Source organism: Monomorium pharaonis, chromosome 3 (genome assembly GCF_013373865.1).
Source record: "Monomorium pharaonis isolate MP-MQ-018 chromosome 3, ASM1337386v2, whole genome shotgun sequence".
Taxonomy (NCBI): domain Eukaryota; kingdom Metazoa; phylum Arthropoda; class Insecta; order Hymenoptera; family Formicidae; genus Monomorium; species Monomorium pharaonis.
This window is the reverse complement of record NC_050469.1, coordinates 1,297,011-1,322,576: the sequence shown is the minus strand read 5'-3', so window position 1 is coordinate 1,322,576 and position 25,566 is coordinate 1,297,011. Positions and strand designations below refer to the sequence as shown.

Below are 25,566 nucleotides of genomic sequence, written 5' to 3'. Positions count from 1 at the left end.
CTTTTAATTATAATTATTTTATGATGCAATTATAGTAAAAACTGCCAAACTTTTCTCGTTTCAATTTATTACGATGTTAAAACATCAAAATATGATTGAAGATTATTTGTTTTTTCCAATCATGTTTAACTATTTATATTTAACTAACAAGTTTCATATTTCTCGCATTGTATTTTAATAATCGATTAAATTTCATAAGAGTTAACAATAATATTATTGACTAAATAATATTCTACAATGTCAATCGTATTTATAATTTTACAAAAATTATAAAATCACGTTGATTGCATATTAATCTATCAGATATACATTCGTAAATTTTGGCATTTGCGTGGCGTTCCATCAATCGTTCTTGCGGAAAATATTCTATAATAATAATCTTGTTTATACGGAATGTCAAACGACGCGTCAGGCATATTTACAATTGTGTCATGAATGTATTCGACACACGTATGCAAGTCAAATAGTCTACTTCTGCACCCCTCCATGATAATTATAGAATCCATATTAAATGATACGCTTCCATTCGCGGGCATTGCATTTAATTTCTTCGTTTCCGTATGCACACACACGCACGCACACACACACATACACACACGCGCGCGCGCGCACACAAAGCATTCGACACGTTACGGTAATTTATTAACTGCCGACAGAGTCAAATTTTCAGTAAAGCACTATATGCCAAATGAAAATGAATGAATTATATTTACAAACAGTTTGCAGGAAACAGAATTTGCATTCCTTCTGCTTCTCTCTCTCTCTCTCTCTCTCTCTCTCTCTCTCTCTCTCTCTCTCTCTCTCTTTCTTTCAACAACGTGTCACGTTTCAAGATCCATTAGTAGCATTAACAAAAATATATATACGAAATTTTATCAAATACTCAAACACTATGGTAGACATATTAGGCAAAATTGTCGGCAGCATTCACGACACACCCTTCAATCCAGCGATGTGAAAATTCTTAAAGGGCGTGTATAAAAGTTCCTACATGCGACGACACAAGAACAGAAAGATGCGGTTGAGAATTAAAACACTTTGGGATATTCAGGGTGTTCGGTGTGTCTGACGCATGAAACGGCACGGAAACTTTCGATACATATGCAGCAATATTTTTACACATCGCTGCGGGTATTGCTGCCACCGTGCCGCGCCCTACGTCGCGTCGACGCGGCAGGGATGCAGCGCAAATACGAAAGGGGCTAAACTAATTTGAACCCTACCAACTCCCCGCGTTCGAGCAACGATATCCCATGAATACTGAGCGCGCTGGCATCTCCTAACATCGAGCAACGACCGTGCATATGCATTCGGTTTAGGTCGTGTGTGTGTGTGTGTGTGCGTGCGTGCGTGCGTGCGTGCGTGCGTGCGTGCGTGCGTGCGTGCGTGCGTGCGTGCGTGCGTGCGTGCGTGCGTGCGTGCGTGCGTGCGTGCGTGCGTGCGTGCGTGCGTGCGTGCGTGCGTGCGTGCGTGCGTGCGTGCGTGCGTGCGTGCGTGCGTGCGTGTGTGTGTGTGTGTGTGTGTGTGTCACTGGACGTGCATGTATAGTTCTTTTCTTAATAGTACCAGATCGCCTCCGAGATAATACGTTTAAAAGACTCTACCGATGGAAATTAATTCAAAATTTCTCCAGTTTTTCGAGCTTTCCCGTGCTAGCAAGTTCGCAATCATTAGTGAAACGAGCTTACACAATATCAAAATCACGCATAAAGTAAATTATTCTCTACTTTAATTTTTTGTTTATTAGATTGTTTTGCTTGCGATATTGTAATAATATTGTTTTGCAAATGTTGCATAATGTCTAGTATTTGATCAACAGGAGAACATAGACCCATACGTGAAAACATAATTAATAGAGAACGATCCTTATTCAATTATAGATAGATCTTAGTGTTAATATTTTATGTGTAAGTTTATATACATTTATATACATTTTGAAATTCAAACTATACGTTGAATAACTTTTCGATCTTGAAGCATAGTTTTAAGTTGAACAAAAATAATAATATTACCAGTGTATTTGTCATTAGATAAAATTATCTATTTAATTATGTAAAATTATTTTATGTAAATAACAAAATTAAATATCACAATTAAATTGATAATTTAACAATAATGCTACGTAAGTGTCTGGCGTTAAATCTGATTAAGAAACATCGTAGTCGTCATTATCATCGTCGCCCGGCCGCCAAGATAAGTGGTAGGGATTTGTACTGTTGCTTTCCGCGCTGTCAGATTTCAAAATGACGTCATTGTCCATCGAAATCACGTAATCGATCTTTGCACTCATAATGCTTTTATCACACATTATGTCGAATCGGAGGAGTCACTTTGCGATTTGCCGCGTTCGAATAATATACAACCAAGTCATTTCTGCATAAAAATTCTAAGAAAGGATGTACCAAAGAGAATCGATTATTCTCTCTCTCTCTCTCTCCCCTCCTCCCATCCTCTTCTTTCTTTCTAGGAAGTGTATTTTTCGTATCCGCGAGTATAGGGTTTACTCGCCTAAATGCGCACGTCGTCGATGCACGAAGAAATCGATCAGCGGCGTTGCGACGACCGGCGGCACTCGTCACCGTGAAACCGTGTTAGAGCCACGGCGTCAGTTTGGTGACCCGTCTGATTGACGTTCGTTTTTGAAATCTCGTGGCCCGGTTGATTCGCAGATTGCACACAGCACACGCGAACAGAACGCCGACGATAACATGCCTCTCTTTTTCCTCTTCCCCTTTTCCCCGACCCGGGGTTGACCCGCGTGTAACGAGTCATGCGGCTGAATCAACTGCAATTCTTCGGTCGTATTTCAATTCATAACTACGCAAGGTAGTAGTAGATAACGAAGTTATATTCCGTCCTGCATTCCGTTCACTGTTTGTGTGATACACGCAATATTTTCTTCTTTTTTTTCCGAGGACCGTTTCGACCCAACGAAACATTCCGTTGTTCATTCGGTCAAAGTAATGTAATTCAGTTAATTTCAACTGCAAACCAGAGAATCCAAAAGAAAGAGAATCGGAATAAAAGAACAAAATGAAAATTAAAGAACCCAAAAGACTAAAGGAATATTAATTAATCGTTTTATAATAATTTGTGAATTCATCTCATTACGAATGTAAAAACATCGTCGTTACCATTAACATGGATTACGTTATCTGCATTATGCAGATAAGCACAAGCGATGTAATCCATTTTTACCTTGGTAATAAATAATAAGGAACCTCTATATACATTTTCAGGATTTAATCTAAAATTTAAAAATTTATATCGTGCATTATTACACCACTGCGCTTTTTAATTTTTTAACTTGCATAATATTAATGAAGGCGCGGATTATGAACGCCAAAGAAAATCAATTATTTTGAAAACACAAAATTAGTTTTTACATTATTATTGCCTATATAAATAACGCGCCGTAAGATTAACAAACAGTTCCGGCTCCTGTTAAAAATTGCCGGCCAATGAATAACTGGCAAAGCAAACGCAACGCGATGTCATATAAATGCAGATTTTATAGATGAATATCTGCATAACAGATTGTAGGTGAAAACAGACAGGTCCTAGGTCATCGTTTTCACCTGCCATTTATTTTGCAAAGTCTGCAGCAATTTCCAAGCGGCGGTGTCGGCTGCTCACCGCCGTGACTTAAGCCGATTTCGCTGCATGCGAAACTCCCTTCCTGGGCAGGCCCAAGAGTCAGTTAATCCATTTCCACGGCATGAAATCACGAGCGAGCGAGCGAGAGCGAAATCGGAAGCAATTTCATTTTCCAAAGACACGTACACGAGTTCGTCCTTAAAGCAGCAGCTCGTCGGTCGCGACGTGCACGAAATTTGAGTGCGAAAGCGTGTCCTGTTCGTGAGGGGCGCCAAATAAGAACAGAGACTTCATCGGAATCCGTGATTCTCTCTTTCTCTAGGTCGAAAAACCTCGACCCCATTCAGCGTGCGATCTCGTGATGATTAAAACGTGAAAGCGCATCAGCCAAGTCTCGTAACGCGCAATCCAAATAGAAGAATGGATAAGGTCCGGTCGGCGATCACAAAGTTAATAATTATTTAGATTTTCTTGAAAATTCCTTATCTTTTCCGTCATTTGGTAAAACAAAGTTGAACTAATAATAGAAGTGAGATGCTGAGAAATATAACACAAATTGGAAAACTTTCCGCCAAGAAACAAGAGGAGAGAGAGAGAGAGAGAGAGAGAGAGAGAGAGAGAGAGAGAGAGAGAGAGTATATCTCATGTAAAGGTACACGGAAGATCGAATCAGGTTAGCTCAATTATCGTCTGCTTTAAGATAATAATGAGAAGATAATTCGCAGGAGCAGTTATTATTGAAGCGTTCCAAAATGCCAGTGTCAAAGTTCATCGGAAGTGTCGAGTTGAAGACAGTTTCGAGTTTGAATTCCACGACACAAGCGCGAACCCTTTACTGCCTTTCTGCACATGAAGGGATAGTTCCTCCACTTTGAGAGACAAGAGAGAGCAGTGCAACTAATTTTACAGTACTGATTCTCTGTGCGAACAGCCATCAAGTATTACGCGGACGTCATCTCCGGAATTACATATCAACTATAGTGGAAGTGAATGTTAGGGCTACAGCTTCGTATCACAGATTGCTTTCGAAATTCGGTTAATGAGGTAATAGCAAATAAATGCAGATGGAGATAAATCGTGTCAGTCGAAAAAAACGTATCTCTTTAAAGCCTTTCGTGTTTGAGTTTATAAAATTTCATGCATGCATTTCATTGCATGCTTAGAATATGGAAGGCAATTTTTACTAAAACGCTTTCATAAAGTAAAGATTGCGGCAAAGTGGTTACTTTGAGGAATTGTAAATTTAATGAAAATTCTTCTAAGAAGCTATTTAATAATGTGTATTTACACATATATTTACAGATATATTTATATATATCTATATAAATAAAAATGTAAATATTCGTTCCTCATCTAAGATCTCCGTAAGTTTTTCACCGATTGTTTTGAAATTTTGACACAACGTTGCATTCGTAACCGGGAGTGGGGAATGTTCTTATGGGGTCTGATTTTAAAAATACCGTGTGTTTAAAAAATGATGGCCATAATTTAATTTTAAACAATAGTTTTTTAATGATATTTTTTTGTAATTTTGACACAACGTTGTATTGAATTTAGTTAGAAGTACGTGAATAAATGAGGGAGAGACCGGGAGAGACGGGGAGAGACCGGAAGAGACCGGGAGAGACGGGAAGAGACGGGGAGAGACCAGGAGAGACGGGGAGAGACCAGGAGAGACGCGGAGAGACCGAGAGTGACGGGGAGAGACGGGGAGAGACCGGGAGAAGCGAAGAATGTTTCTATTGTTTAAATTAAGGTAATAAGAAAAATAAAGATGGCTGTTATTTTATTGAAAAAAAGGAACTTATTTTGAATGGATTTCTAAATCCATGGCAGCTTTTAGAAAAAAAAGTTAGAAGTACGTAAATGAACGAATATTAGATTTATTAAAGATACATAAATGCTTATTCAAAAATAAAATAAAAAGAGCAACAGTAAAGCAAGGCTCTTGAAAGTTAAACAACAAAAACAAAAAAAATTTGAAAAACGTAGCATAATAATAGAGAGCCACAGCAACGCGTGGCAGGGCATAGCTAGTGTATATATATATATATATATATATATATATATATATATATATATATGTTTCCTTTAATTAATTAAACATTTAAAAATAAAAAGATTGATTTTATGTGTTTTTTTTTATTGCATTTTTAATATTTTAATGTATCTTCTTTTATATTGCACACTTTTGCCAAATATTTCCAAATTTATGGAGAATGTGTGTATTTTTTTACTTCTACGAGTACTTGATGAGACATACAGATTAATGGGTGAAACACACAAGGGATGTTGATTTTTTGTGAAAAGTCCTATCCTTCATCTTTAAAATGAGGCCAGAAAAAAAGTCGTTATCTTCATTTTTATGAAAGATATTTATGAACTTTATAGAGATTAGAACGCACATGTTCCATCAGGTGCGACGAAAGGGTCAGATAAAATGCATCGTGTCCACTTTCAAAATAATTATGATAATATCACGACAGTTTTATAAGCTTGACAGAATCATGACGCGAGACTTCTCGCGAAATGTATCCGCGACGCGGAATTATTAAAATTGAAATGACGTTTAGATACCTTTTAGTCGCAGCAGTCGTCCAAATAACAATGCTACATCAAAGCAGAGGCATTAAACAAATATAATTAATTTTCAAACGACGTATATTATAGCACTTGACACAATTACCGAACGTGAAGTGTCATAAATGCCAGGTATACATATACATCTCTCTCTCTCTCTCTCTCTCTCTCTCTCTCTCTCTCTCTCTCTCTCTCTCTCTCTCTCTCTCGACTCTCTCTCTCTCTCTCTCTCTCGCTCTCTCTCTCATCTCTCTCTCTCTCATCTCATCTCTCCTCTCTTCTCTCTCGCTCTCTCTCTCTCTCTCTCTCTCTCTCTCTCTCTCTCTCTCTCTCTCTCTCTCTCTCTCTCTCTCTCTCTCTCTCTCTCTCTCTCTCTCTCTCTCTCTCAACAAGTGCACCCATTCTCGCGCGTCCGGTCCGCCATTGAAGTGTAAATGCCGCGAAACGAATTACCGCCTTGCGTTCGTCTCCACGCAGATAGCAGCAGAACAAAAGCGCCTCGTTGTTTGACGGAAAGGCGCGTTTGAACGAGCGAAGGCGGCGTAGAAATTTTCGGAAATCGAGTCGCAAGCATTTCCAAGTCATCCCAAATCTCTTATTAAACAGGCGCGCGCTCCTATTTTAGCCACGCTGGCTGAAAATTTAAGCACTATCAGTGCTGCCGATTTCATCGAGTAGAGGGAATGACGTGCACATTGACAACGCACGTAATACCGAAGAGGTCTGTTTCACCGCCAAAAAAGGTAGTAATTTTTGTATCGTAGAATCTTTTATTTCTTTTATATAGATTTGGAAATCCTTTTCCAAAATAAAAGTCTACGCATTACTATCGTCCATATTATGCCAATATACCAAAAACGGAAAAAAAAGATTAATTTACGGTATTTTTTGTCGAGCGTAGCGTCTGAAACTGTCACATCGTAATAATATTTGCTTAATATAAAAGAGATACAGTTTGTACTTACGAATTCATAGACTGATAGACGACAGGAACAAACAATATCAAATTTCAAAAATTAGATTTTGATGCTTGATTAAGAAATGTTGGTTACATATCCGTGAAAAATCGATAAGTAGAGCAATATGAAAAAAAATTTGTCTTTGTTCTTGGTATAAAGTCCACTTCACAGATTGATATTAATACGTGCACTTTAATTCTGGAAAAGGACTTCCAAATCTATAAAAGAAATACATATAAAATCTCGTTGATGATGTGCACGACTGACTCTTATACATTATCGATCCGGATCAAGTTTCAGGAGCACTCCAGCGTCCCCTTAAACTCGACACCATTGGGCATGTTGTATCCCGATATTCTGGATGCACGTCACATGCCCTCAAATCACGTCACGCAAAGATGATACGCGTCGCTCGTGTGTTATTAATGCAAATCAAATATTGCCAATTTCGTATTTTCGTTGGTTTAAATTATCGCTGTTTAAAGGATCGCTGAGGAAAGGACGAAAATTCCTATAACCATTGCGACCGAATTGGCACGTTGCTAATTGGGTAACGGTATACTCGCTCTTACCACTGAACCTGTTAATAAAATCCAAAATTGTAAACACATCTATCGGAATATCTCCCTACTGAGTCTCTTCTCGGTTCTGATAATCACAAATGAATTACATTGCTGCACTGTCACCGAGTGACGTAGATAGAAATGCGTTGCATTTCGAGTTTCGCGGTGTATAATATAGAATTGTAACAATTGCATTTAGACATTTCGAGGACACGTGCGTGCATACACATACACACGCGTACAAATGAAATTGATATTAATTTATTCAGAAATAGGTTATAATGGTGTAAATTTGCGATACCAATTTCAGTTCATAACTTATAATTAATGTTATTGTTATAATAATGTTACGTTTTGTTAAACTTGTTATCATTATTATTGTTATTATTATTGTTACCTACATTATTGTGTTATATATTGGCATGGAAAGATTGATATTGTCTCGCGATCTGTTTATTCTAATTTATATGCATAATTATTGAATCAAATAGTTGTAAAATTCTAATGAGAACACTAGATGTTTGAATTTCCACGATAATTAAGTTCGTTCCTTTGCGCGGACAAAGTTATTACACTGAGAAGTTCAGACCCTTTGAGAGTGTAAAACATTTTTCGTAGAAACATTTCGCGGCTCTCAATTACCTCCTTTTCCAATCTCTAAAATTGTCGTTTGACTTGGTAGTTTGGAAAATCCGAGTTATAACGAGTTCAAAAATCGCTCAATTAGACTCGCGAGCGCGGTGCGGGATCGTTTCCTTCTAGATCCTCCAGTCAACAACGATTCTGTTCAAAGCGTTAAAGAACTTTCAAATGGGCCAGAGGATACCGAGGCGGCGGAAAAGATGAGAAGAAAAAGAAAAATATGCTCACGGTGCAAATTGAATGCATCTGAATAATGCGCATCTGCGACTCGATTATTCAATGAATTGGAAAATGAAGGTCAGCATCGGGGGGATCCTGTTTCAGAGTAATTAATTATCAATAACGTCGCAAATCAGATCAATGAATCGCTAAACATTGTTGACGCTTATACGTTATACGAAAAAACTAGAGGTTCTACATAAAAAAGAACTAAAAGAATTGTAGAAAAACGACTTTTAGAGGTATGCAAAATACCTTGGTATTATCATTAATCTATTTTCAGACGCATACGCGTACTATAACGTTAAACTGTACAAAATTTTAAAAAAAGCGAATAGTTTACGTTTTTAAATTTTCTCATTTCTTTTGCGATAATGATGAATAAAACCGTGCAAATCGACATGACTCCATCAGTATTTAAAAGAAAAAAAATGATATGATTACGTGATAAACTTCAACAACTTCAATAAAGTTTGTTATAATAAAGTATCTACAATAAAATATAAAAATATAATGATATAATAAAATGGCTGTAATAAAATATTATAAATAAATAAATAATTAAGATTACATTTCTTTGATTATCTAATTTATTATGTTACAAACAGAAAAAGAACAATTATTGTAACATTTTTCACTATTTGCAAGTCATAAAAATATCATAGAAGAAACAAAACGAATTACGGATGAAATTTAATTTAATCACACACTTCAAGGTATTGTAATAGAACTGTTGAAAATACAGTACATATTTTTGCGTCATAATTTGATTTAGTAGCTCAAATATATCTTCAGAAAAAACGAAATTATCTTATCTGTGATTCGCGCGCGTGTCGCAAAGATTCAATATGCGAATACTAGCAGTTTTACCAACAAATTAGTATTTTTATTGCAGATACTGGTCCGCAGCTATACTACTATACGGGAACGGAGTCAATACTTGGCACATACAAGGGCCACGGTGGAAATTTTCTAAGTGAAAAGTAATGTATTCACACAAACATGGCTTTGCCTAAACTAACTTTTCCATTTGGAAGGTTCCATCCGAGTTTGAGAAACTGTTACGACACGGCCTTTTTCTCCGTGACCTCGACCGCCGTAACAATTTTTTAATTCGGGCGAACGGTGTAAGTTGCACGAATAAAAACGACATCGTCGATTCAAAGTGCTTTAGTATGTCCGAGCTCAGAAGGAATATCTACCGAACACGTTGTCTGACACATTATATGGAATATTACTACTCACTATCCAACTCTCCTGCAGTAACTCGTTTCATATAAATGATAAGCGTTGTTTGCACACGGAATATTAACAACACGAAATTTCACAGTTTAGAACTCGCTTTAGATTGATACTACTAGCATCGGCTTCGCTGAAGCTGCGTATATCAAACAAGCGTTGCATTTTCTAATTGTTACAAAATTAATAATAAATATTGATTTTATCATTATGTCGCTCCACATGGCCAACGACCTCGATTGTTCTACCTGACCTTGTCACGTATTGGAAAAGATAAAGTGGATATGGCGTGCACGCTCCAAGAAAAAAAACAATAACCCTACAGAGGGAAGAAACCCCATGTTAATACTCGGATATGTTATATATTATATCGGTAATATGTATTACGTACTTTAATATACAATGTGTCCGGAAATCAAAATGCTCGAAGAAGAAAGTTCTCAAAAAATAAACCCTCTATTGCTCTCGAGTGAGGCAAACGCTCGGTTCACATCTGATCTTTTTAATTGCATGTGATATAAAAAAATCGACTCTAAAACTTTTTCATATTTTATTTTATCTTTTAGAGAATATTTGTATAATTGTGTTTTTATCAATTGCGTTTCGTACAATTTTTGTTAAAGACTTTGAAACGTGTAATAACATCTGATCAGGACGTTTATAGGAAGAACAAATATGTATATTTGTCTAATCTTGCTAATTTACTGCAATAAATTAATGAACCGATTCATATCTCATTTTTTTACTTTTACAAAATTGTGCTTACGTAATACTGTTTACTATTTTTTTTCGTTTATTAATTTCGAAGTTTTCATATCGAAGCAATTATTTGATAAGTTACAGTTTTACTGTTAATCTATAGTTAACATTACATATAACATATATTTTTAATACTGCAATCTATATATAGAAAAGGTTATATGTACATACGTATACTATACATTTTGCAGCCTGCAAATCTTTCTCTTTATTTTAATTAAATCAATAATTATATTTAACAAAACACTGTTTTTAAAATTAAAATCTAGCTTTTTAATTTATTCTTATGGTGGGTCACATTATAACTATTTCTCTTCAATTCATTACGTTGTTAAATTTTTATAAATAACATCCTAAATACTAAGTATCTTATAACTTTCAGTCTGAAATCAATTGAAACACAACATATTGACGAAAAGCAAGTTTTAAAATTTAAAATATTGATAATTGACACAGAGTTATGATATGAAACATAAGTGGGGTATCCATAATATCATCTTCTTCTCTACAAAATGTAAAACAGGATACCCGCTAATATCATTTCCGTTATAGTTGATCAATGTTACAGTTGACTGTATGTTTAAAATCCGTGAAATAGTAACTGCATGACCATCATTTGTTACTCATGATTAGTTTCTCTCGTATCAAGCTATCCAATTATCTTCATGAATACCACATAGCTCGACGATAGAGTATAAACCGAAAGGGATGATGGAAACAACATTCGCGATATAATCGTATCAACACGCACGTATCCAGAAACATGTTACACAGAGATTTATTGTCGATTTTGCGCTTATTAAATTCGGACGACGTTACATTCTGCTCGCGATAAAACAACGTATTATTTTTGTACATTTATCGCAAACCATAAAACGCTGAGAAAAATTACGAATGATTGTCATTGTCCTGAGGGTTATCATAAAACTGGCAATCACCGATAGAAAATGAATATTATTATCGTCTCGATGTAAAATGGGATATACACAAAATATAAAATGTGCTAAAAATTAAAAAAAAAACTACATGTAGTTGCAAATGTGACAATATTGCTAATGTTATCTTTTCGTTTTCATACAATGTCATTTAAGTGGGATGTATACGAAATCTCTATTAAAAATTTATTATTAATATTACATTTTGTCGTCGATTTGCTGCCAATTGCGGCAAAGAGAGGGACAGAATCACGCCAAAGATGATTTTATTAGCATTTCTGTCGGTATCATAATTGTATCACGCGGAAAACGCGCGAAATGTACTCGACTTCTGGCATAAGTCGCATCTGATTTTCACACAATAGAATTCTCTCCCTGCCATTCGGAAAAGTCTCTGTTTAAGTAAAAATTCTTTCTCGTGAATACTCACTCGTGCAGATGCCCTCGTCCATTTCCCGACTGCGAGGTAACAGATTCACGATTACACATTGCAGACCGATGGCGCAGGTTCCCGAAAAACCAAAGAGGCCGCCGCAAGCTTCACCCTCCACACGCGCGCATACTTTGCAACACCTGCAGACACATAAAACTCGGTCAATCATTGTGTGTGTGTGTGTGTGTGTGTGTGTGTGTGTGTGTGTGTGTGTGTGTGTGTGTGTGTGTGTGTGTGTGTGTGTGTGTGTGTGTGTGTGTGTGTGTGTGTGTGTGTGTGTGTGTGTGTGTGTGTGTGTGTGTGTACAGGGAGGCCGTAGCTGTACGGAACATGCCCGTTACACAAATCAAGTCCGTTTACGCGCGACAGGCAACTTCAAGCTCATAAAATAACTCGAGCGGAAAGTTATAATTAGACCACTGCACATCGCGTACATTTTTTCGCGTGATAATAAGATTGTTGTACGTTGTATCCGACGTTTCGTCTATAGTTCTTTCTCTCTCAAAATATTAGAGAGTGAGAGAATAATCTGAAAAGAAGATTTTTAATTAATTCATGTTCGTATACAAATTTCACACACTCACGAATACGGAAAAGAGAAAAGTCAGTTGCTACGCGATATAAATGAGAGGTATTATTAGCTCTCGTTGCTATTGTTGCTCGCTAGTAACGTGTATCGAAAATATATTCAGCTCCGGGAATGCCTGACCTCAGAATCACTGAGGCTCAGTCTTGCTCTCTTTTTTTTTGTATCGACGAAAAACGAATAACGGAAAATTGTTGCCAACGTATAAAACGATGAGAGATAGACGAAACGAGAACGAGCAGCGGCTACATGCGCATCGCAGCCAACCACAGTTTATTTCGATTCGAATATACAGCCATTTATTTCCTCGCAAGAAATCTTGCAGGCGACAAAGGGATACAAATGTCTTAAGGATATAAAGCGTTCTTTTATAACAGCTTTATATCTTCCTTAAACTCGCAAACGAATGGATACAATTTCGTCAGTATTTCTTTTTAAAGTGATCAGACGTTGGAACAATGATACTTAAATTTATTAGTTCCATAGTGATCTAATGCAAGTATAATCATCGAACTTAATAGGAAACAAAGATTTTGAGAAATAACTTAGTGAAAACTCAATAAAATATATGTAAATATAATTTTAACCCTCCGTACGTTCGCGTTGTTCTTCAGCATCTTTTCTATATTAAAGGAAAAAATGGTTTTACAATTACGTACAATACTTTACTTATAATTTATATTGTCACTTTTGATGCTAATTATATATTTATTTAATTATATATTATATATTTATAATTGCTTTTGCCATGCAAATTGTAACTATTAGTTATTATTTCTATAACAAGCGAATTATTATTTAGTGAAATAATTATATTTATTATAAATAGTGACTGCATGTATTACATAGAAATGTTTTTTTTTTACATCCACATATCTTAATATTTTATTGCATTAATATTTAAAATTATAATAATTTATAATAAAATTATTTCATAAATAGTAAAATTATAAATACACAAGATTATGATTACTAACATTATAACAGTAATAACTATAAAAATGGAGCTCTTAACTATTAATTAGAGAAAGATCGTCAATATGACGTAGGCTTCCTAATGTGGTTGATTACTTCTCGAAAATTAAATATTGCTTTATATTAATACTAACAAAAATAATTATGTTCTGCTTAAATAATTAGAAATAAAAATCTATAGTTAATAAATGTTCTTTTACAATTGTATAATTTAAGCAAAAGTAAACATATTATTGATAATATTAAATAATTTTACACGTTTGTTTTCTGAGTTAATTTTCATTTCTTTTCAAATGTAAAAAATGCTTCTATGGTTGTTTATAAAAGATTTTTTTATATAAATGTCATAACTAATTATAACGTTGACTACATTTTTCAAAGAAAAGAAATGCTAGATTATTCGTGTCGAATCGTGTGTACGGAAAATAAACTTTAACTATTTGGCTATTTATTTAATGTTTTAATATTTTTAGTTTCATAAAAATGTACGTAGAAATATAATATTTATAATTATCAATATTTATAACAATTATAATATTTATAATTATCTGCAAGCTATGTTTTTTTTCTAGCTGAAATCTGTATTCATACGAGATACTAGTGTAAGATTCCTACACCTTCCGACGTATAAATCTTCGTGTAAGTGCGGTGACATATTTGCATTTTTATTCTAAAGAAAGTTGACTTGAATCGAGATGTAAGAAATTGAGAAGCTTCTACGTATTATGCAAGTGCATATCACTTTCGCGCGTGGCATGTTCAACACTACCGAGCATAGTCTTACGAAGTTCTGCGGACAGGGGAAAAAAGGATGGGAGGAATTTCAAGGCGCAGCCTGCGGCACACCGCATGGAAAATAATCTCGCGGAAAATTGTCAACTGCAACCAAGAATTTTATTACACTGTCCCAGCAGCAGTGAGGACGAGAGGCATCTCCTCCTTCTTTCACGTTCTCTGCCGCTTTGCATGAAACAATCTACTTGTATATATTTTATACAGTGCCACGGCATTCTTATAAGATGCAGGAACATAGCTCGTGAGGAACAAAGTCACGTAATCAGAAAAACAAAAATTGATAAAATGCAATCATATATTATTAACATTAAATAATCAGTAATGTTGTAATTGTTTTAATTCAATCACAAGTATATGCACACATATTGTAAGATTATAAAATTTTAATTTTTCAAACGAGATGTTTATTCAATTTTTGTAAAAGAACTTCCTGAGAATTCTTAGATTTTTCAGGAATTTTATTTTAAATTCCAGATTTAAAATTAAATATTTTTAAATATATTTCTGAAATAAATTTATTCTATTATTCCTTTATATAAATATTCATTAATTATTACAAAAAAGTCACAGATTTGAATATTAAATATTAATATAGAATATTAAATGTGAATTTGTATCATCTTCTATTGTCACTAATTCTTTTTTATAAAAACTCATCACAACGTGAATGTTACATGTATTATTAATCATTTGTCGACATTTTTAATTCAAGAAAAATTAATCTTTTGTCAAAGAAAAGAAATAGAATTTAAAAATAAAATTTAAGAAAATTTTCCGAGTATCAATTCTTCTAATCAATTCTGAGTGTCCCATAAAGATCTATTATTTCTAAGATAAAAGAAAATTTCAGAGGTTTTGCCAGAAGTATTAAGCACTCTGTTAAGGTATCTTTATAGTATATTTTTCCTATCTAGCAAACACTAACTGTTATGTAATTGTTAGTTATTGTTTGCTGGCTATATACATATGATTTTAAACAATGGCTTTTCCTGTATTCAAAAGCGCATCACAAATGTGTCTTATATCATTTTCCGTAACTAATATATATGTAATCGCTTTTATGTTGATAGATCAGAATAAACCTGGAAAAATATTAACAAACCGCGCGCGCAGTTGGTTGTGCATCTGTATTTGTATGCGACAATAAAAGGATAATTTGTTCCGTTTGGCAATTGCTATTTCGCGTATCAGCTGCCATGGCCAACAATGGCATTGCATGCTAAATATTTTCCGATAAATTCCCGATACTGAACGCTGCTGAACGTGAGATTTCATTTTGTGCCTCCCTTTCGTACACCGTCATTATTTCATGGAAGAACATGCAACCGTGTGTTTGCCAATTTTCCACAACTATGAGTTTGAAATACGATCATATTCGCTAATAAGGAAACGCAGTTAGCCTTACAATAGTTGGAAATAGGCGGAAGTAACACCTGCGAAATATCACAAAATATACGTTTCTTTGACCGCTTAAAAGTTTAATTCCTTTTGAATTGAAGAGATGAAAAGTAAATATCATACAATATCCATCTGTCATGAATATAAATTCTAATCGCGATATTTACAAAGGAAAAACAAGAAGACTGTGTTTCAAATGTAAAGAAGAATAATTGGCAATGCTCGCGATAACCGCGAGGACAGTCTATCCCCTCGAAATAGATTTTGCAAAAAGAAATATCGTCATATTTAAAAAATGTTGAATTATTCGATTTACTTCGCGATCGAGAATGCGTACAATTTTTCGTTTATGACGAGCGGGAGAGCGAAAATTCCTACAGCAATACAATCTGTAACGATGTAATCCTTTTCAATAAACGATAAGATTGCGTTCGATGAGATCTCCAAATATCCGATTATTCGCGATATTCGACAGCGCGCCGAACCGGCTCGACTGGAGTCGCAGCAATCGAGACAACGGCACGAGATTCGGGTTCCAAACGGTCTGGAGCTAGTGTTTAATGTTATACCCGCTCGAGTGTTCGGAAGAGGGCCGGGAGAGAAATTTCATCGAAATACATTATACGCGCGCGTACAGCCGGGCCAGCTCTGTCAAATGCATGTAGTAGTTGCATTCGTGAAATTATACCGTATCACCGCAGTGTCGAAGCGTCGCGTACATTGAGGCGGGCGCGGACACGCGTAAAAAGATAACACGCGCGATAATACATGACGATGTCTTCAATAACGCCAACGATTCGTCGATATGCCAATCAGCGCTGCTATCTAGCAAACATCAACTAATAATTATGTAACGTTGTAAATGTTGTAAAATGTTGTAAGACTATTAGTTACAATTTCCCAATCAACAATGTAACTGTTACAAATTATATAATAATTATATCGTTAATAAGGAAGATATTATAACCATTAGTTGATGTTTGCCGAATAGTTTTCGAAGATCTGCCACATAGCCACGACTGTGGAGAGAAAAAGAACTAAACGCAGGAATCATCAATCATATTAAAAACACGGTAAACACGCGCGCGCTTAGTGATTCTTTAATATGATTGGCTCCTGCCTTCAATGCTTCTATACAGCGCAGCACGCTTGCCGCATGAAAATTCGGAAATGCGTAAAAAAAACTTTTCTCTCCTCAAAACTACTTCGTTCTCATCCACAGACTTGGATGTCGCTCGGTGTCGCATCGAATGGCAGCAGTCGTCACCATCGTCGCAACGGTCCTATAAGCATCTGTCCCTCTCAATTGCCGAAATCTCTGCCGTAAGAGGAACTTCCGGAAATTCCACAGCGCAATAAACGTTAGGTACACCTATTGAATTCGCAAAGGTTATCTCCTTTGCGAAGGAGAATGCTATAACTGTCCACGAGGCCACTCCGCGAGATTCCTTCCATTTCCACGCACGCAAGCACGCACGCACGTGTGTGTCCCGCTCCCTTTGAAATTCAATTCCGAATCGTTCTCGAATCAGCATATTGTACGTATCGACGCGCACGACTGTATTATCGTGCATATGTTGAAATATCGGTGAGAGGAAGAGCGGGCGGAGGGAAATACACAAGGCGAAATAAGATGGAGGATATACGGTGGTTGAAAAGCGCGGAACGCGTTCGGCGAATAAGCTTTTGAATTGCGCAAGAAAGATTTGCCGTGAGCACGTATGAATTTCGCAAAGAAGAATTCGCATATCTTTGCGATCCAAGTATCGTAAAGTATACGAGTAGAAAACGCTCGCGAGGACCGCGAAGACTTTTATCAACGATGATATGAATATCCCACCAACATTCTCTCCCGGTCGAGAGATTCGCATCCCTTATTCCGAGATTTAATCCGACGCATAAATCACAGCTCGATCTCAATCCGTGGTTCCCGATCCGGCGCGATTCTTATTCGATTCCTCGCGCGAGCATCAATCTTTGTCTCACACTTGAAAAGCAATTACGCTGAAATTGTTCATCTTACGAGTAACTTTCTTTCGATCGTAAAGAACCAGAGGAAAAAAGGAAGAGGAGGAAATCTCAATCCCAACCGCACATTTCTAACACTTCGCGAGTAGTCGCGAGAAGAGCCGCGCTTTCGAGGGCCTGTCTTCTTATCCGCCCTCCCTACTCGTGAATATAGAAGAGATGAAAGGCTTTCTAATTGCGTATTGTGTAATGTATCTGGCCAAAAGTGGCTGCGATTCGTTCAAGTTGCCCCGCAAGCACATATCTAATAGAAATACCTAATCAAGATTGACGTACATATATGGAATATCTCTGTATAGGAATATCGCTTTTACGATAATCCTTTGCAGCTTCGAAGCTTCGATACACGAAAGTTAAAATTATTAATATTCAAAAGAATTTAATCTTTCTGGATATGCGTATGTAACATATGTAATGATATCCATTCTCGTATATTTACATAAGTGTACGTAAAAGAGAGACAGATATAAAAGGGTTCGCTTGCTTCTCTATAAATTTTGGCAAAAAAAAAAAAATTAAATTATGAAAAATTTTACGACGATAACTTAAATGCTTATTAGCTAAATTTTGGTAAAAAAAAAAAAAGGAAAATACTTAAATCTTAAAAACTTTTACAACATACACTGAGTTAAATGCTTATTGGCCAATCACGCATTATTACCCAGCAAAAATAGAAAATTTTTAAAAATTCACACGGAATGTAGGCAAATCCACACACTCAACTCTTGACTATTATGTTGTTTTTCGAAATAAAAATTAGTTTCCAGGAAGAGGGGGAGTTTAGATGCTTCTTAGCATCAATATTATTAGATTACTCGTCAATTTAATTTGTAATATTACGTATATATAAGACTGTTTTAAAACCAACAAAATTGCGCGGTTTGCATGAACTAAGGTTTGTAAAAAATTCACACAGAATTATTATTAGGCACCAAGATCCGCTGCAAATCGATATAGACGACCTCATCTTTATGTTTATAAAAAGATACTTATAAAATTGGAAATAGTAGAAGTATTAAAAGAAATCGAAACTTTCCTCTCAATAACGAAATATATTTCTTAGCCCAATCGTGTACAACGAGCATTACAGAAAGTTTTTTTTCAGCAAAGAATGAAAACCTAGTTGCGGTCAACATGTCAAAAAATCGCCTCAACGGATGTATGCTAAGTGTACACAGAGAAATAGTGCTTGCGATAAAAAAGAAACTTGAAGAAGTATTAAGAAAGTTCGCTGAAGATCCTCGAAAACTAGCTTTAAGGGTTATAGGACCCAAGCGAATTGAAAAATTGGATATTTTCTAGTATGCATTATACAAAACTTTTATTCAAAAAGATAGATATATAATGTATATTTCCATTTTAAAAAATGTACATACATTTGTTTAAAAAAATAAGCTACAAAATTATATTAAAAATGTGTTGTTAAACTTTAAATGCATTTTTCTCAAAATATTTTTCAAAATATTTTCTCAAGATATTTATTAAAGCAGTAGCCACAATAACTCAAACATACATGTCGAGAAAAACTTAAAAATTTTTTTCTTAATTGTATACATTTGAACTTAAAAATTGCATTTTCTAAAAAAATTTCTTTCTTTTTTTTCTTTGTCATGACTTAATAAAAAATTAAAACTCGAAAAAACTTTCGATCTAATGTTATTAGAAATATTGTTTAAAATGTTCAAATCAATTCGATAAACTTTTTTTTTCCCCCCAAGAAAATGCAATTTTGAATTTAAATGTGTATGCAGTTTAGAAAAAAATTTTTTAATTTTTTTCTGTAATTCGAAAATGACAATTAAGTTTAAACAATTGGTAACTTTTTTATTTCAAATAATTTACTGAGACTGAGGTTAAATCGTACACTGAGAAAAAAATTTCTTTAAATACATTTAAGAAACTCGGTTTCTTATTACAAACAAATATTTTTTTACAGCAACAAAACAATGTATGCTAGAAAATAAATATTTTATTCTTTTAAGTAAAGCATTTCGTACATTTTTGATTTTGTTCCTCTAAATAATGATTTAATGACATCAATAGTATCATTATTAAACTGAAATAAATCATTTCTTTGTAATAAGAAAACCGAGTTTCTTAAATGTATTTAAAGAAATTTTTTTCTCAGTGTAGCTTACAAGCAATCAATCAGGTACGTGTATTTATTCAGAATGCTATTATTTATTTATCTTCATATTCTAATTTTGCTATCTTACTTTCTTTAAATAAAAAAATATTTTTTTAATGCACAACAATACATTATTTATGTATACTTTAAATAAAAGTTTGGCAAAATTAAAATACTCTATTTTTTTATTTGTTAAAATTATATAACTTTCTAATATAAGTATTTTAATAAATTTCGAGTGAATATAATTCTTTCGAGTAGAATCTTGAATGCACCCATATACTCTATTCGTAACATTCTCTAACATTATTTCGGACAGTAAATAAATTAATCTTATCGAATTACCACGTTAGCCACAGGCATAGTGCTATTTACTTCCTCCCTCTTTGCGTCCTACATAAATACTCGCTAGGCCACCCAAGCATCGACAAGCGCATCTGATTTTGTAATACATCTCGTTATCGCGGACTTACATAAAGTTGCCGTCGATCGAGCTTTATATGTGCTCGTGCGAAGTGGAATTTATCTTGGCACTTTTCTCGCAAATATTTATTAAAAATGACGTAACCTGTATACTAGCTCTCTCTCTCTCTCTCTCTCTCTCTCTCTCTCTCTCTCTCTCTCTCTCTCTCTCTCTCTCTCTCTCTCTCTCTCTCTCTCTCTCTCTCTCTCTCTCTCTCTCTCTCTCATAAAGGCGGCAATACCTACTCGCGGAATTCTGGCTTGCAATATGCTTCATCACGCAATATGATTGTATATTGCGATACGTTGCATTTTATACCTGCATTAAATAATGCGGCTTTTATCTAACTAATAATTGATGATAGCATTATTCCATCACGGATGCGAACGATAATTCACGGGCTGAATGTAAATTACTGGCAAAGCAAAGCTTCTTGTGCAACATTAAAATATTATAACGTTAATATACAAGTTATTCTCTCAAATTGCAGAATTTTTCGAATCTTTCGCAGCGGGTGTTTAATACGAACTTCATTATATATTATTCTTTACGCTCTCCATTTACCGAGGTGCGCACGGACCTGTTCTGCATCAGGTTGTTTGTACGGGCCATAAAACACAAACGCGCACCTAAAACTCAGGTGTACACCCCATCTCCGCGTTCGGATATATATGGGATATAATACATAATATGGTGTGCTTGTATATATACATATGCATACGATAACGTAACAGTGCTTGCGCTCGTAGATAGTGGATGAAAATAAACCCAAGGGCATGGAGATCTTGCGTGACGGCACACAGATATTGAACATGTCGATGATAAACGCTATCGTATAGCATTTCATGGGGCTGCGCCTTCCATCCTTAGCGCCTTTTTCGCGACGCGCGACGTTCACCTGTATACAGGTAGCGGGTAATACCATCCTCGCTGTTCCTCCGCAAATGAGTCGCTAACGCGAAAACCCAATTCGCATACGTGGGGGGAGGTAAAGACAAAGGTGGATGAACAACAAAGGACGAACGTTTTCTCTCCCTGCCGCCTGAAGGAAAAAAACGCACCAGAGGTAGCGGGCCTTATTGTAGCGCGTGTTTTAATTGCTCGCTGTACTCGGAACTAATTACCTACGCGTAGTAGAACACAATTGTTACAACGGAACACAAAGAGTCAGAGACTCTAGAGGGAGTTTCAAATTGAAAATTATGCTTTTGCGCAAGGTATAGCATATCCTAGCGGTAGAGAAGACGTAATGGCAATTAGCATGCAAATATCGTACGTGATGCGGTCGCATAACATAATCCTATATACCTTTTTCCCCGACTTTTTCAATTATTTTAGTTTATTAAAATACAATTTTAAATATCAACCGACTCTTTCATCATTAATAACAAACGAATCGAACGATAGCCAGAACTTACGCAGATCTTACGCAGCCAGAGCTAATTATATCGATTGCGATAAGATTTTTCTAAATAGAAAAAAAAAAACACATGTACATATTTTCGGCACATTGTTTTCTCGACCATTTTCAATGCACTTACATAAATTTATTAAAATTTACAGTCAATCTATGTACGCATTATAATAACCGCAACACTTTGGTCTTGTTTCCGATTTTTCTCTTTCTTATTCTTCATATCAAACTGCGAATCAAATTAAGTCAAAAAGCCATTTATTAAAATAGGCACCAATTTTACAGGTGCTAAATTGTATATAAATAAAACCCATTAAAGAAATAAATATCTTAATATTAAATAAAGAATCGTTTAGTTAGCTATATTAATAGCGTATTCAGCGTTCAGTAGAAGCGTTCAGTAGAAAATACACATCACATTTGGACCAAGTATGGCAGATATTCTTTACTCTTACATGATGTAATACACTTCGATACAGGAAATAAGATTAATCTTATTTCAGAAGTAACACAGCAGCTTCTGCGTGAATCGATTTTAAAAAATCAAGTAAAAATAATAAACTCTCTGATATTTCGTATGTTTTCTCTATGGGGGAATAAGGAAGCGCGCAAACGGCCACATTCTAAGAAATTCGTTGGTATTCCGGCGTCGTCGAGCAAAAGCTCAGCTTTGGAGATCTCTCTAGACGACGAGGTAAACGTTGCCTACCTGCAGGGGTCCCAGGTGAGGCCTCCGGGGCAGTCCTCGTCGGTGAGAACGTCGCACTCCAGCGGCGAGCACACACACGAAAGAGCCCTCGCCACCGCGAGCGACAGTACAACAATGCCACCTAAGAGGAGCAACGCAGCCCTCATTTTGCTCTCGTCCCTCTCGATCCTGACGGCCGCCCCACCGTTGTCGATTCTCTCGGGGTGTGCGTCTCCCCCCCTCTCTCTCTCTCTCTCTCTCTCTCTCTCTCTCTCTCTCTCTCTCTCTGTTCTCCTATATCTTCTGGTATCTCCTCGACACTAATTACAAAACGAGCGCGAGAATGCCCATTTTCGTTCAGTTCATCCCAAAACAGTTCACGCCACGACACGTTTGATTCTCGATTTGTTACACGTGCACGGCGATTAAAACCCTTCCTTTTTTTTCTTTCTCTGTATCTCTCTCCTTGTATGATAAAAAGTTGTTCATCAAGAGAGGAGAGCAGTCACGAGATGTGATGCCTGGCGTCGCTGCTGAATAATGTCCGGGGAACGTGAGGAAAAATGCACCGATCTACATTTTACCATTCACAGTTCGCTGAAATATATCGCGAATTCACCCATTTTATCGAACAAAATGACGTCCAGATGGGAAGGATAACGTGATATTTCGCATACGTGATATTACAATAATACCGACGGTATTCTCGCCAAAAATCACCGCTAATGATAAGAATTCGGGATTCCGGAAAGATTAATTGTAAACAAAAGATAAAAATAATAAAACAAGAAATGTTTTTCCCAACGCATGGGGAATTTTATTGCTTAGCAGTGTCATATTGGATGAAGGAAATTCGTTCGGAACTGCATATTTCTAGTCTCAAAGACAAGTATACATTTTCTGATACGTCATTTGGAAACCGATTCGGAGAGAAAAGAAAATATCTGAACACCCACGTGCTTCAAAAGCAAATAAAGTAAACGAAGATGAAATAAATTTCCAGATTGTTGCAATTCTTCTGGATAGGATTTTAACCCGGAATACTAAACTCGGATATTTCCGAGATATTCTTTCCTTCTCATGGCTTGATAAGAGCTTCGCTAAAAATCTTATATAAATGAATCTTATGGAAGCATAGATATATATATTTGTATTAATGGAGAAACGTTTTCACTCGAATATATTAATAGCATTAATTAATCCAGTAGAAAATGCACCACATATTCGGGCAAAATATGACATTCATCATGACGCAACTAACGATATAGGAAATAAGATTAATCTGATTTCAAAAGAAACACAACACTGCAGATACTTTTTAATGGCGGAAACGACTTGATATGTGCCAATTCCTGGACAGAGAATAGCTCAGAGATTGCATATTGTATAATAGGAAACTGCATATACCAACTCCTAAACAGGGAATAGTTTATCCGCAATTGCACACTGTGAAAGCGTACTATGAAGCAACCCATCAAAAGGTTGTCGAGGACCGAACTTGTAGCTTATTCAAATTACATGTGCATCCTCGTGCGGGGAGATGCACCAAATATCCGCATTGCCTGCATTAACACGATGTAGGCATCGCCGTGACAAAAGCATGAAAATATTGACACTTTTAATCTAAATTATAGAAATGCAAGCCCTTCACGCGTTTCTTAATAAAACGCGTCGATTGCCAGAAAAGATAAGTAGGTAATCGTGCGAGATAAAATTGCGAGTACATCTGGAATTTAGGATTGTTGCCAGACAGGTGTAACGTCTCTTGTGTTTACGAGACACTAGGAAGTTGTATTTTCTAGTTAGGGGTTCGAGAAAGCAAATTAGCAACAAGTGCAAAGGCTCGACAATTCGCGAAGCTACGTCAAAAGAAAAAAAAACGAAAAAATTGTATTATTAGAGTCAACAATCAAATTTCTTTGCGCACTTTCGAGAACCAAGTCCAAAATCATCAAAGTGACGTCGGCTCGTCGTTACGCACGAAGCGCGCGGGCTCGCATCAAACTTGCTGATACGTAAACGATTCGCAAACAACGTTATTTTACTTAATAAGAAGGCAACGTGTCACCTGTTACGGAATTGCATTACAGATCGAACGTCTGTATAACCAACCAGCATACCGTCAGCTACCCGACGACGAATTATCCGTTGAAGTTAATTAAATGCGGTTAAGACAAAGATAGCGTTTGGGACAATCGAGACGCGAAACGCTTACGTGAGCGATGTCAAGGGAAGGGAAAGAGGACAAAAATTGTCGCCGGCATTGGGGAGCGGAAGGCAAGCCGATTTAATCGATCCCCGCGGAAACTTTCGCTTCGATGGCTAACCGCATACCGATGGCTAGTCGCGACGTGGTTCCTCGGCCACGTTTCCCTTGTCACGCACGTCGTGCCGACATCGCGTCGGCACGCGCACACACACAGTATCACCCGATGGAAGACAGAATCACTCGGTCAAGAGGGGAAGCTGCGAATATGGGAACGCGCGAAACGCTCCGCGTTCAAGACGAGCGTACACTGGCCGTGGCGGCGAACAGCGTCTCCGACGCGGCGCCCGGCGCCGCGACGCGCGACCCGCGTCGGCGCCCTGACATGCGACCACTGCCGCCTCTTACCCGCGGGTGAACTCCCTGCGCCCGTCCCGCCCTATTCACCATTCGCGTATCCAGTTTATGATTTTTAATTGGCAGCGTTGTAAAGAGTTAATTAACGCAACGCTGTGCGGGGATTTATCCATCGTTACGTTATACCCATCGATATCACCGTTGTATTAATTCGGGACAGTGCAACAATAGCGCCAAAACTAATAACAATCATGAAACAACCACTTTGTATGAATATTAATCCTTTTTTTTTTTATACTGTGTGTACGTTCATTCACTTTGTCAAGAATCACGTGCCGCAATAATTTAAATACAGCCTCAAAAAATTGTAAGCAGAAAATTGTAGGAAATTATAACATGTTATATTTCTCATATTCTAATTTAATTGATCTAATTTGTTAATAATTTGTACACAAATTACAAATTAAAATCTTTATGAGAAAAAATTGAGTAATGTCAAACATATAATAGTACTAAAATGTTAATAATTTTAAAATGTTTACACTATTAGGCACAGAAGTAAAATAGGATTGGACCTCGTGCAAAAATAATTTTATTACCTC

The 25,566-nt window shown here is 36.2% G+C and overlaps 1 protein-coding gene across 15 annotated transcripts in view; it reads right to left on the bottom strand.

Moving 5' to 3' along the window:
- The window catches only part of LOC105834238 (cysteine-rich motor neuron 1 protein), a 412,714-nt gene extending 387,713 nt beyond the window's left edge, over positions 1-25,001 (bottom strand). For 2 of the 15 annotated variants that reach the window (XM_036284234.1, XM_036284248.1), the window contains exons 1-3: positions 24,736-24,990; positions 22,423-22,998; positions 11,924-12,066 (exon numbers count right to left, since the gene is read on the bottom strand). In XM_036284234.1, the coding sequence (XP_036140127.1) occupies positions 11,924-12,066; positions 22,423-22,568 (289 nt within the window). In that variant the 5' untranslated portion in view covers positions 22,569-22,998; positions 24,736-24,990. Of the gene's footprint in view, positions 1-11,923; positions 12,067-22,422; positions 22,999-24,469 lie in introns of all 15 variants that reach the window. The other 13 variants (XM_036284247.1, XM_036284246.1, XM_036284243.1 and 10 more) reach the window with 13 other exon arrangements.
- Positions 25,002-25,566: the final 565 nt, after the last annotated feature.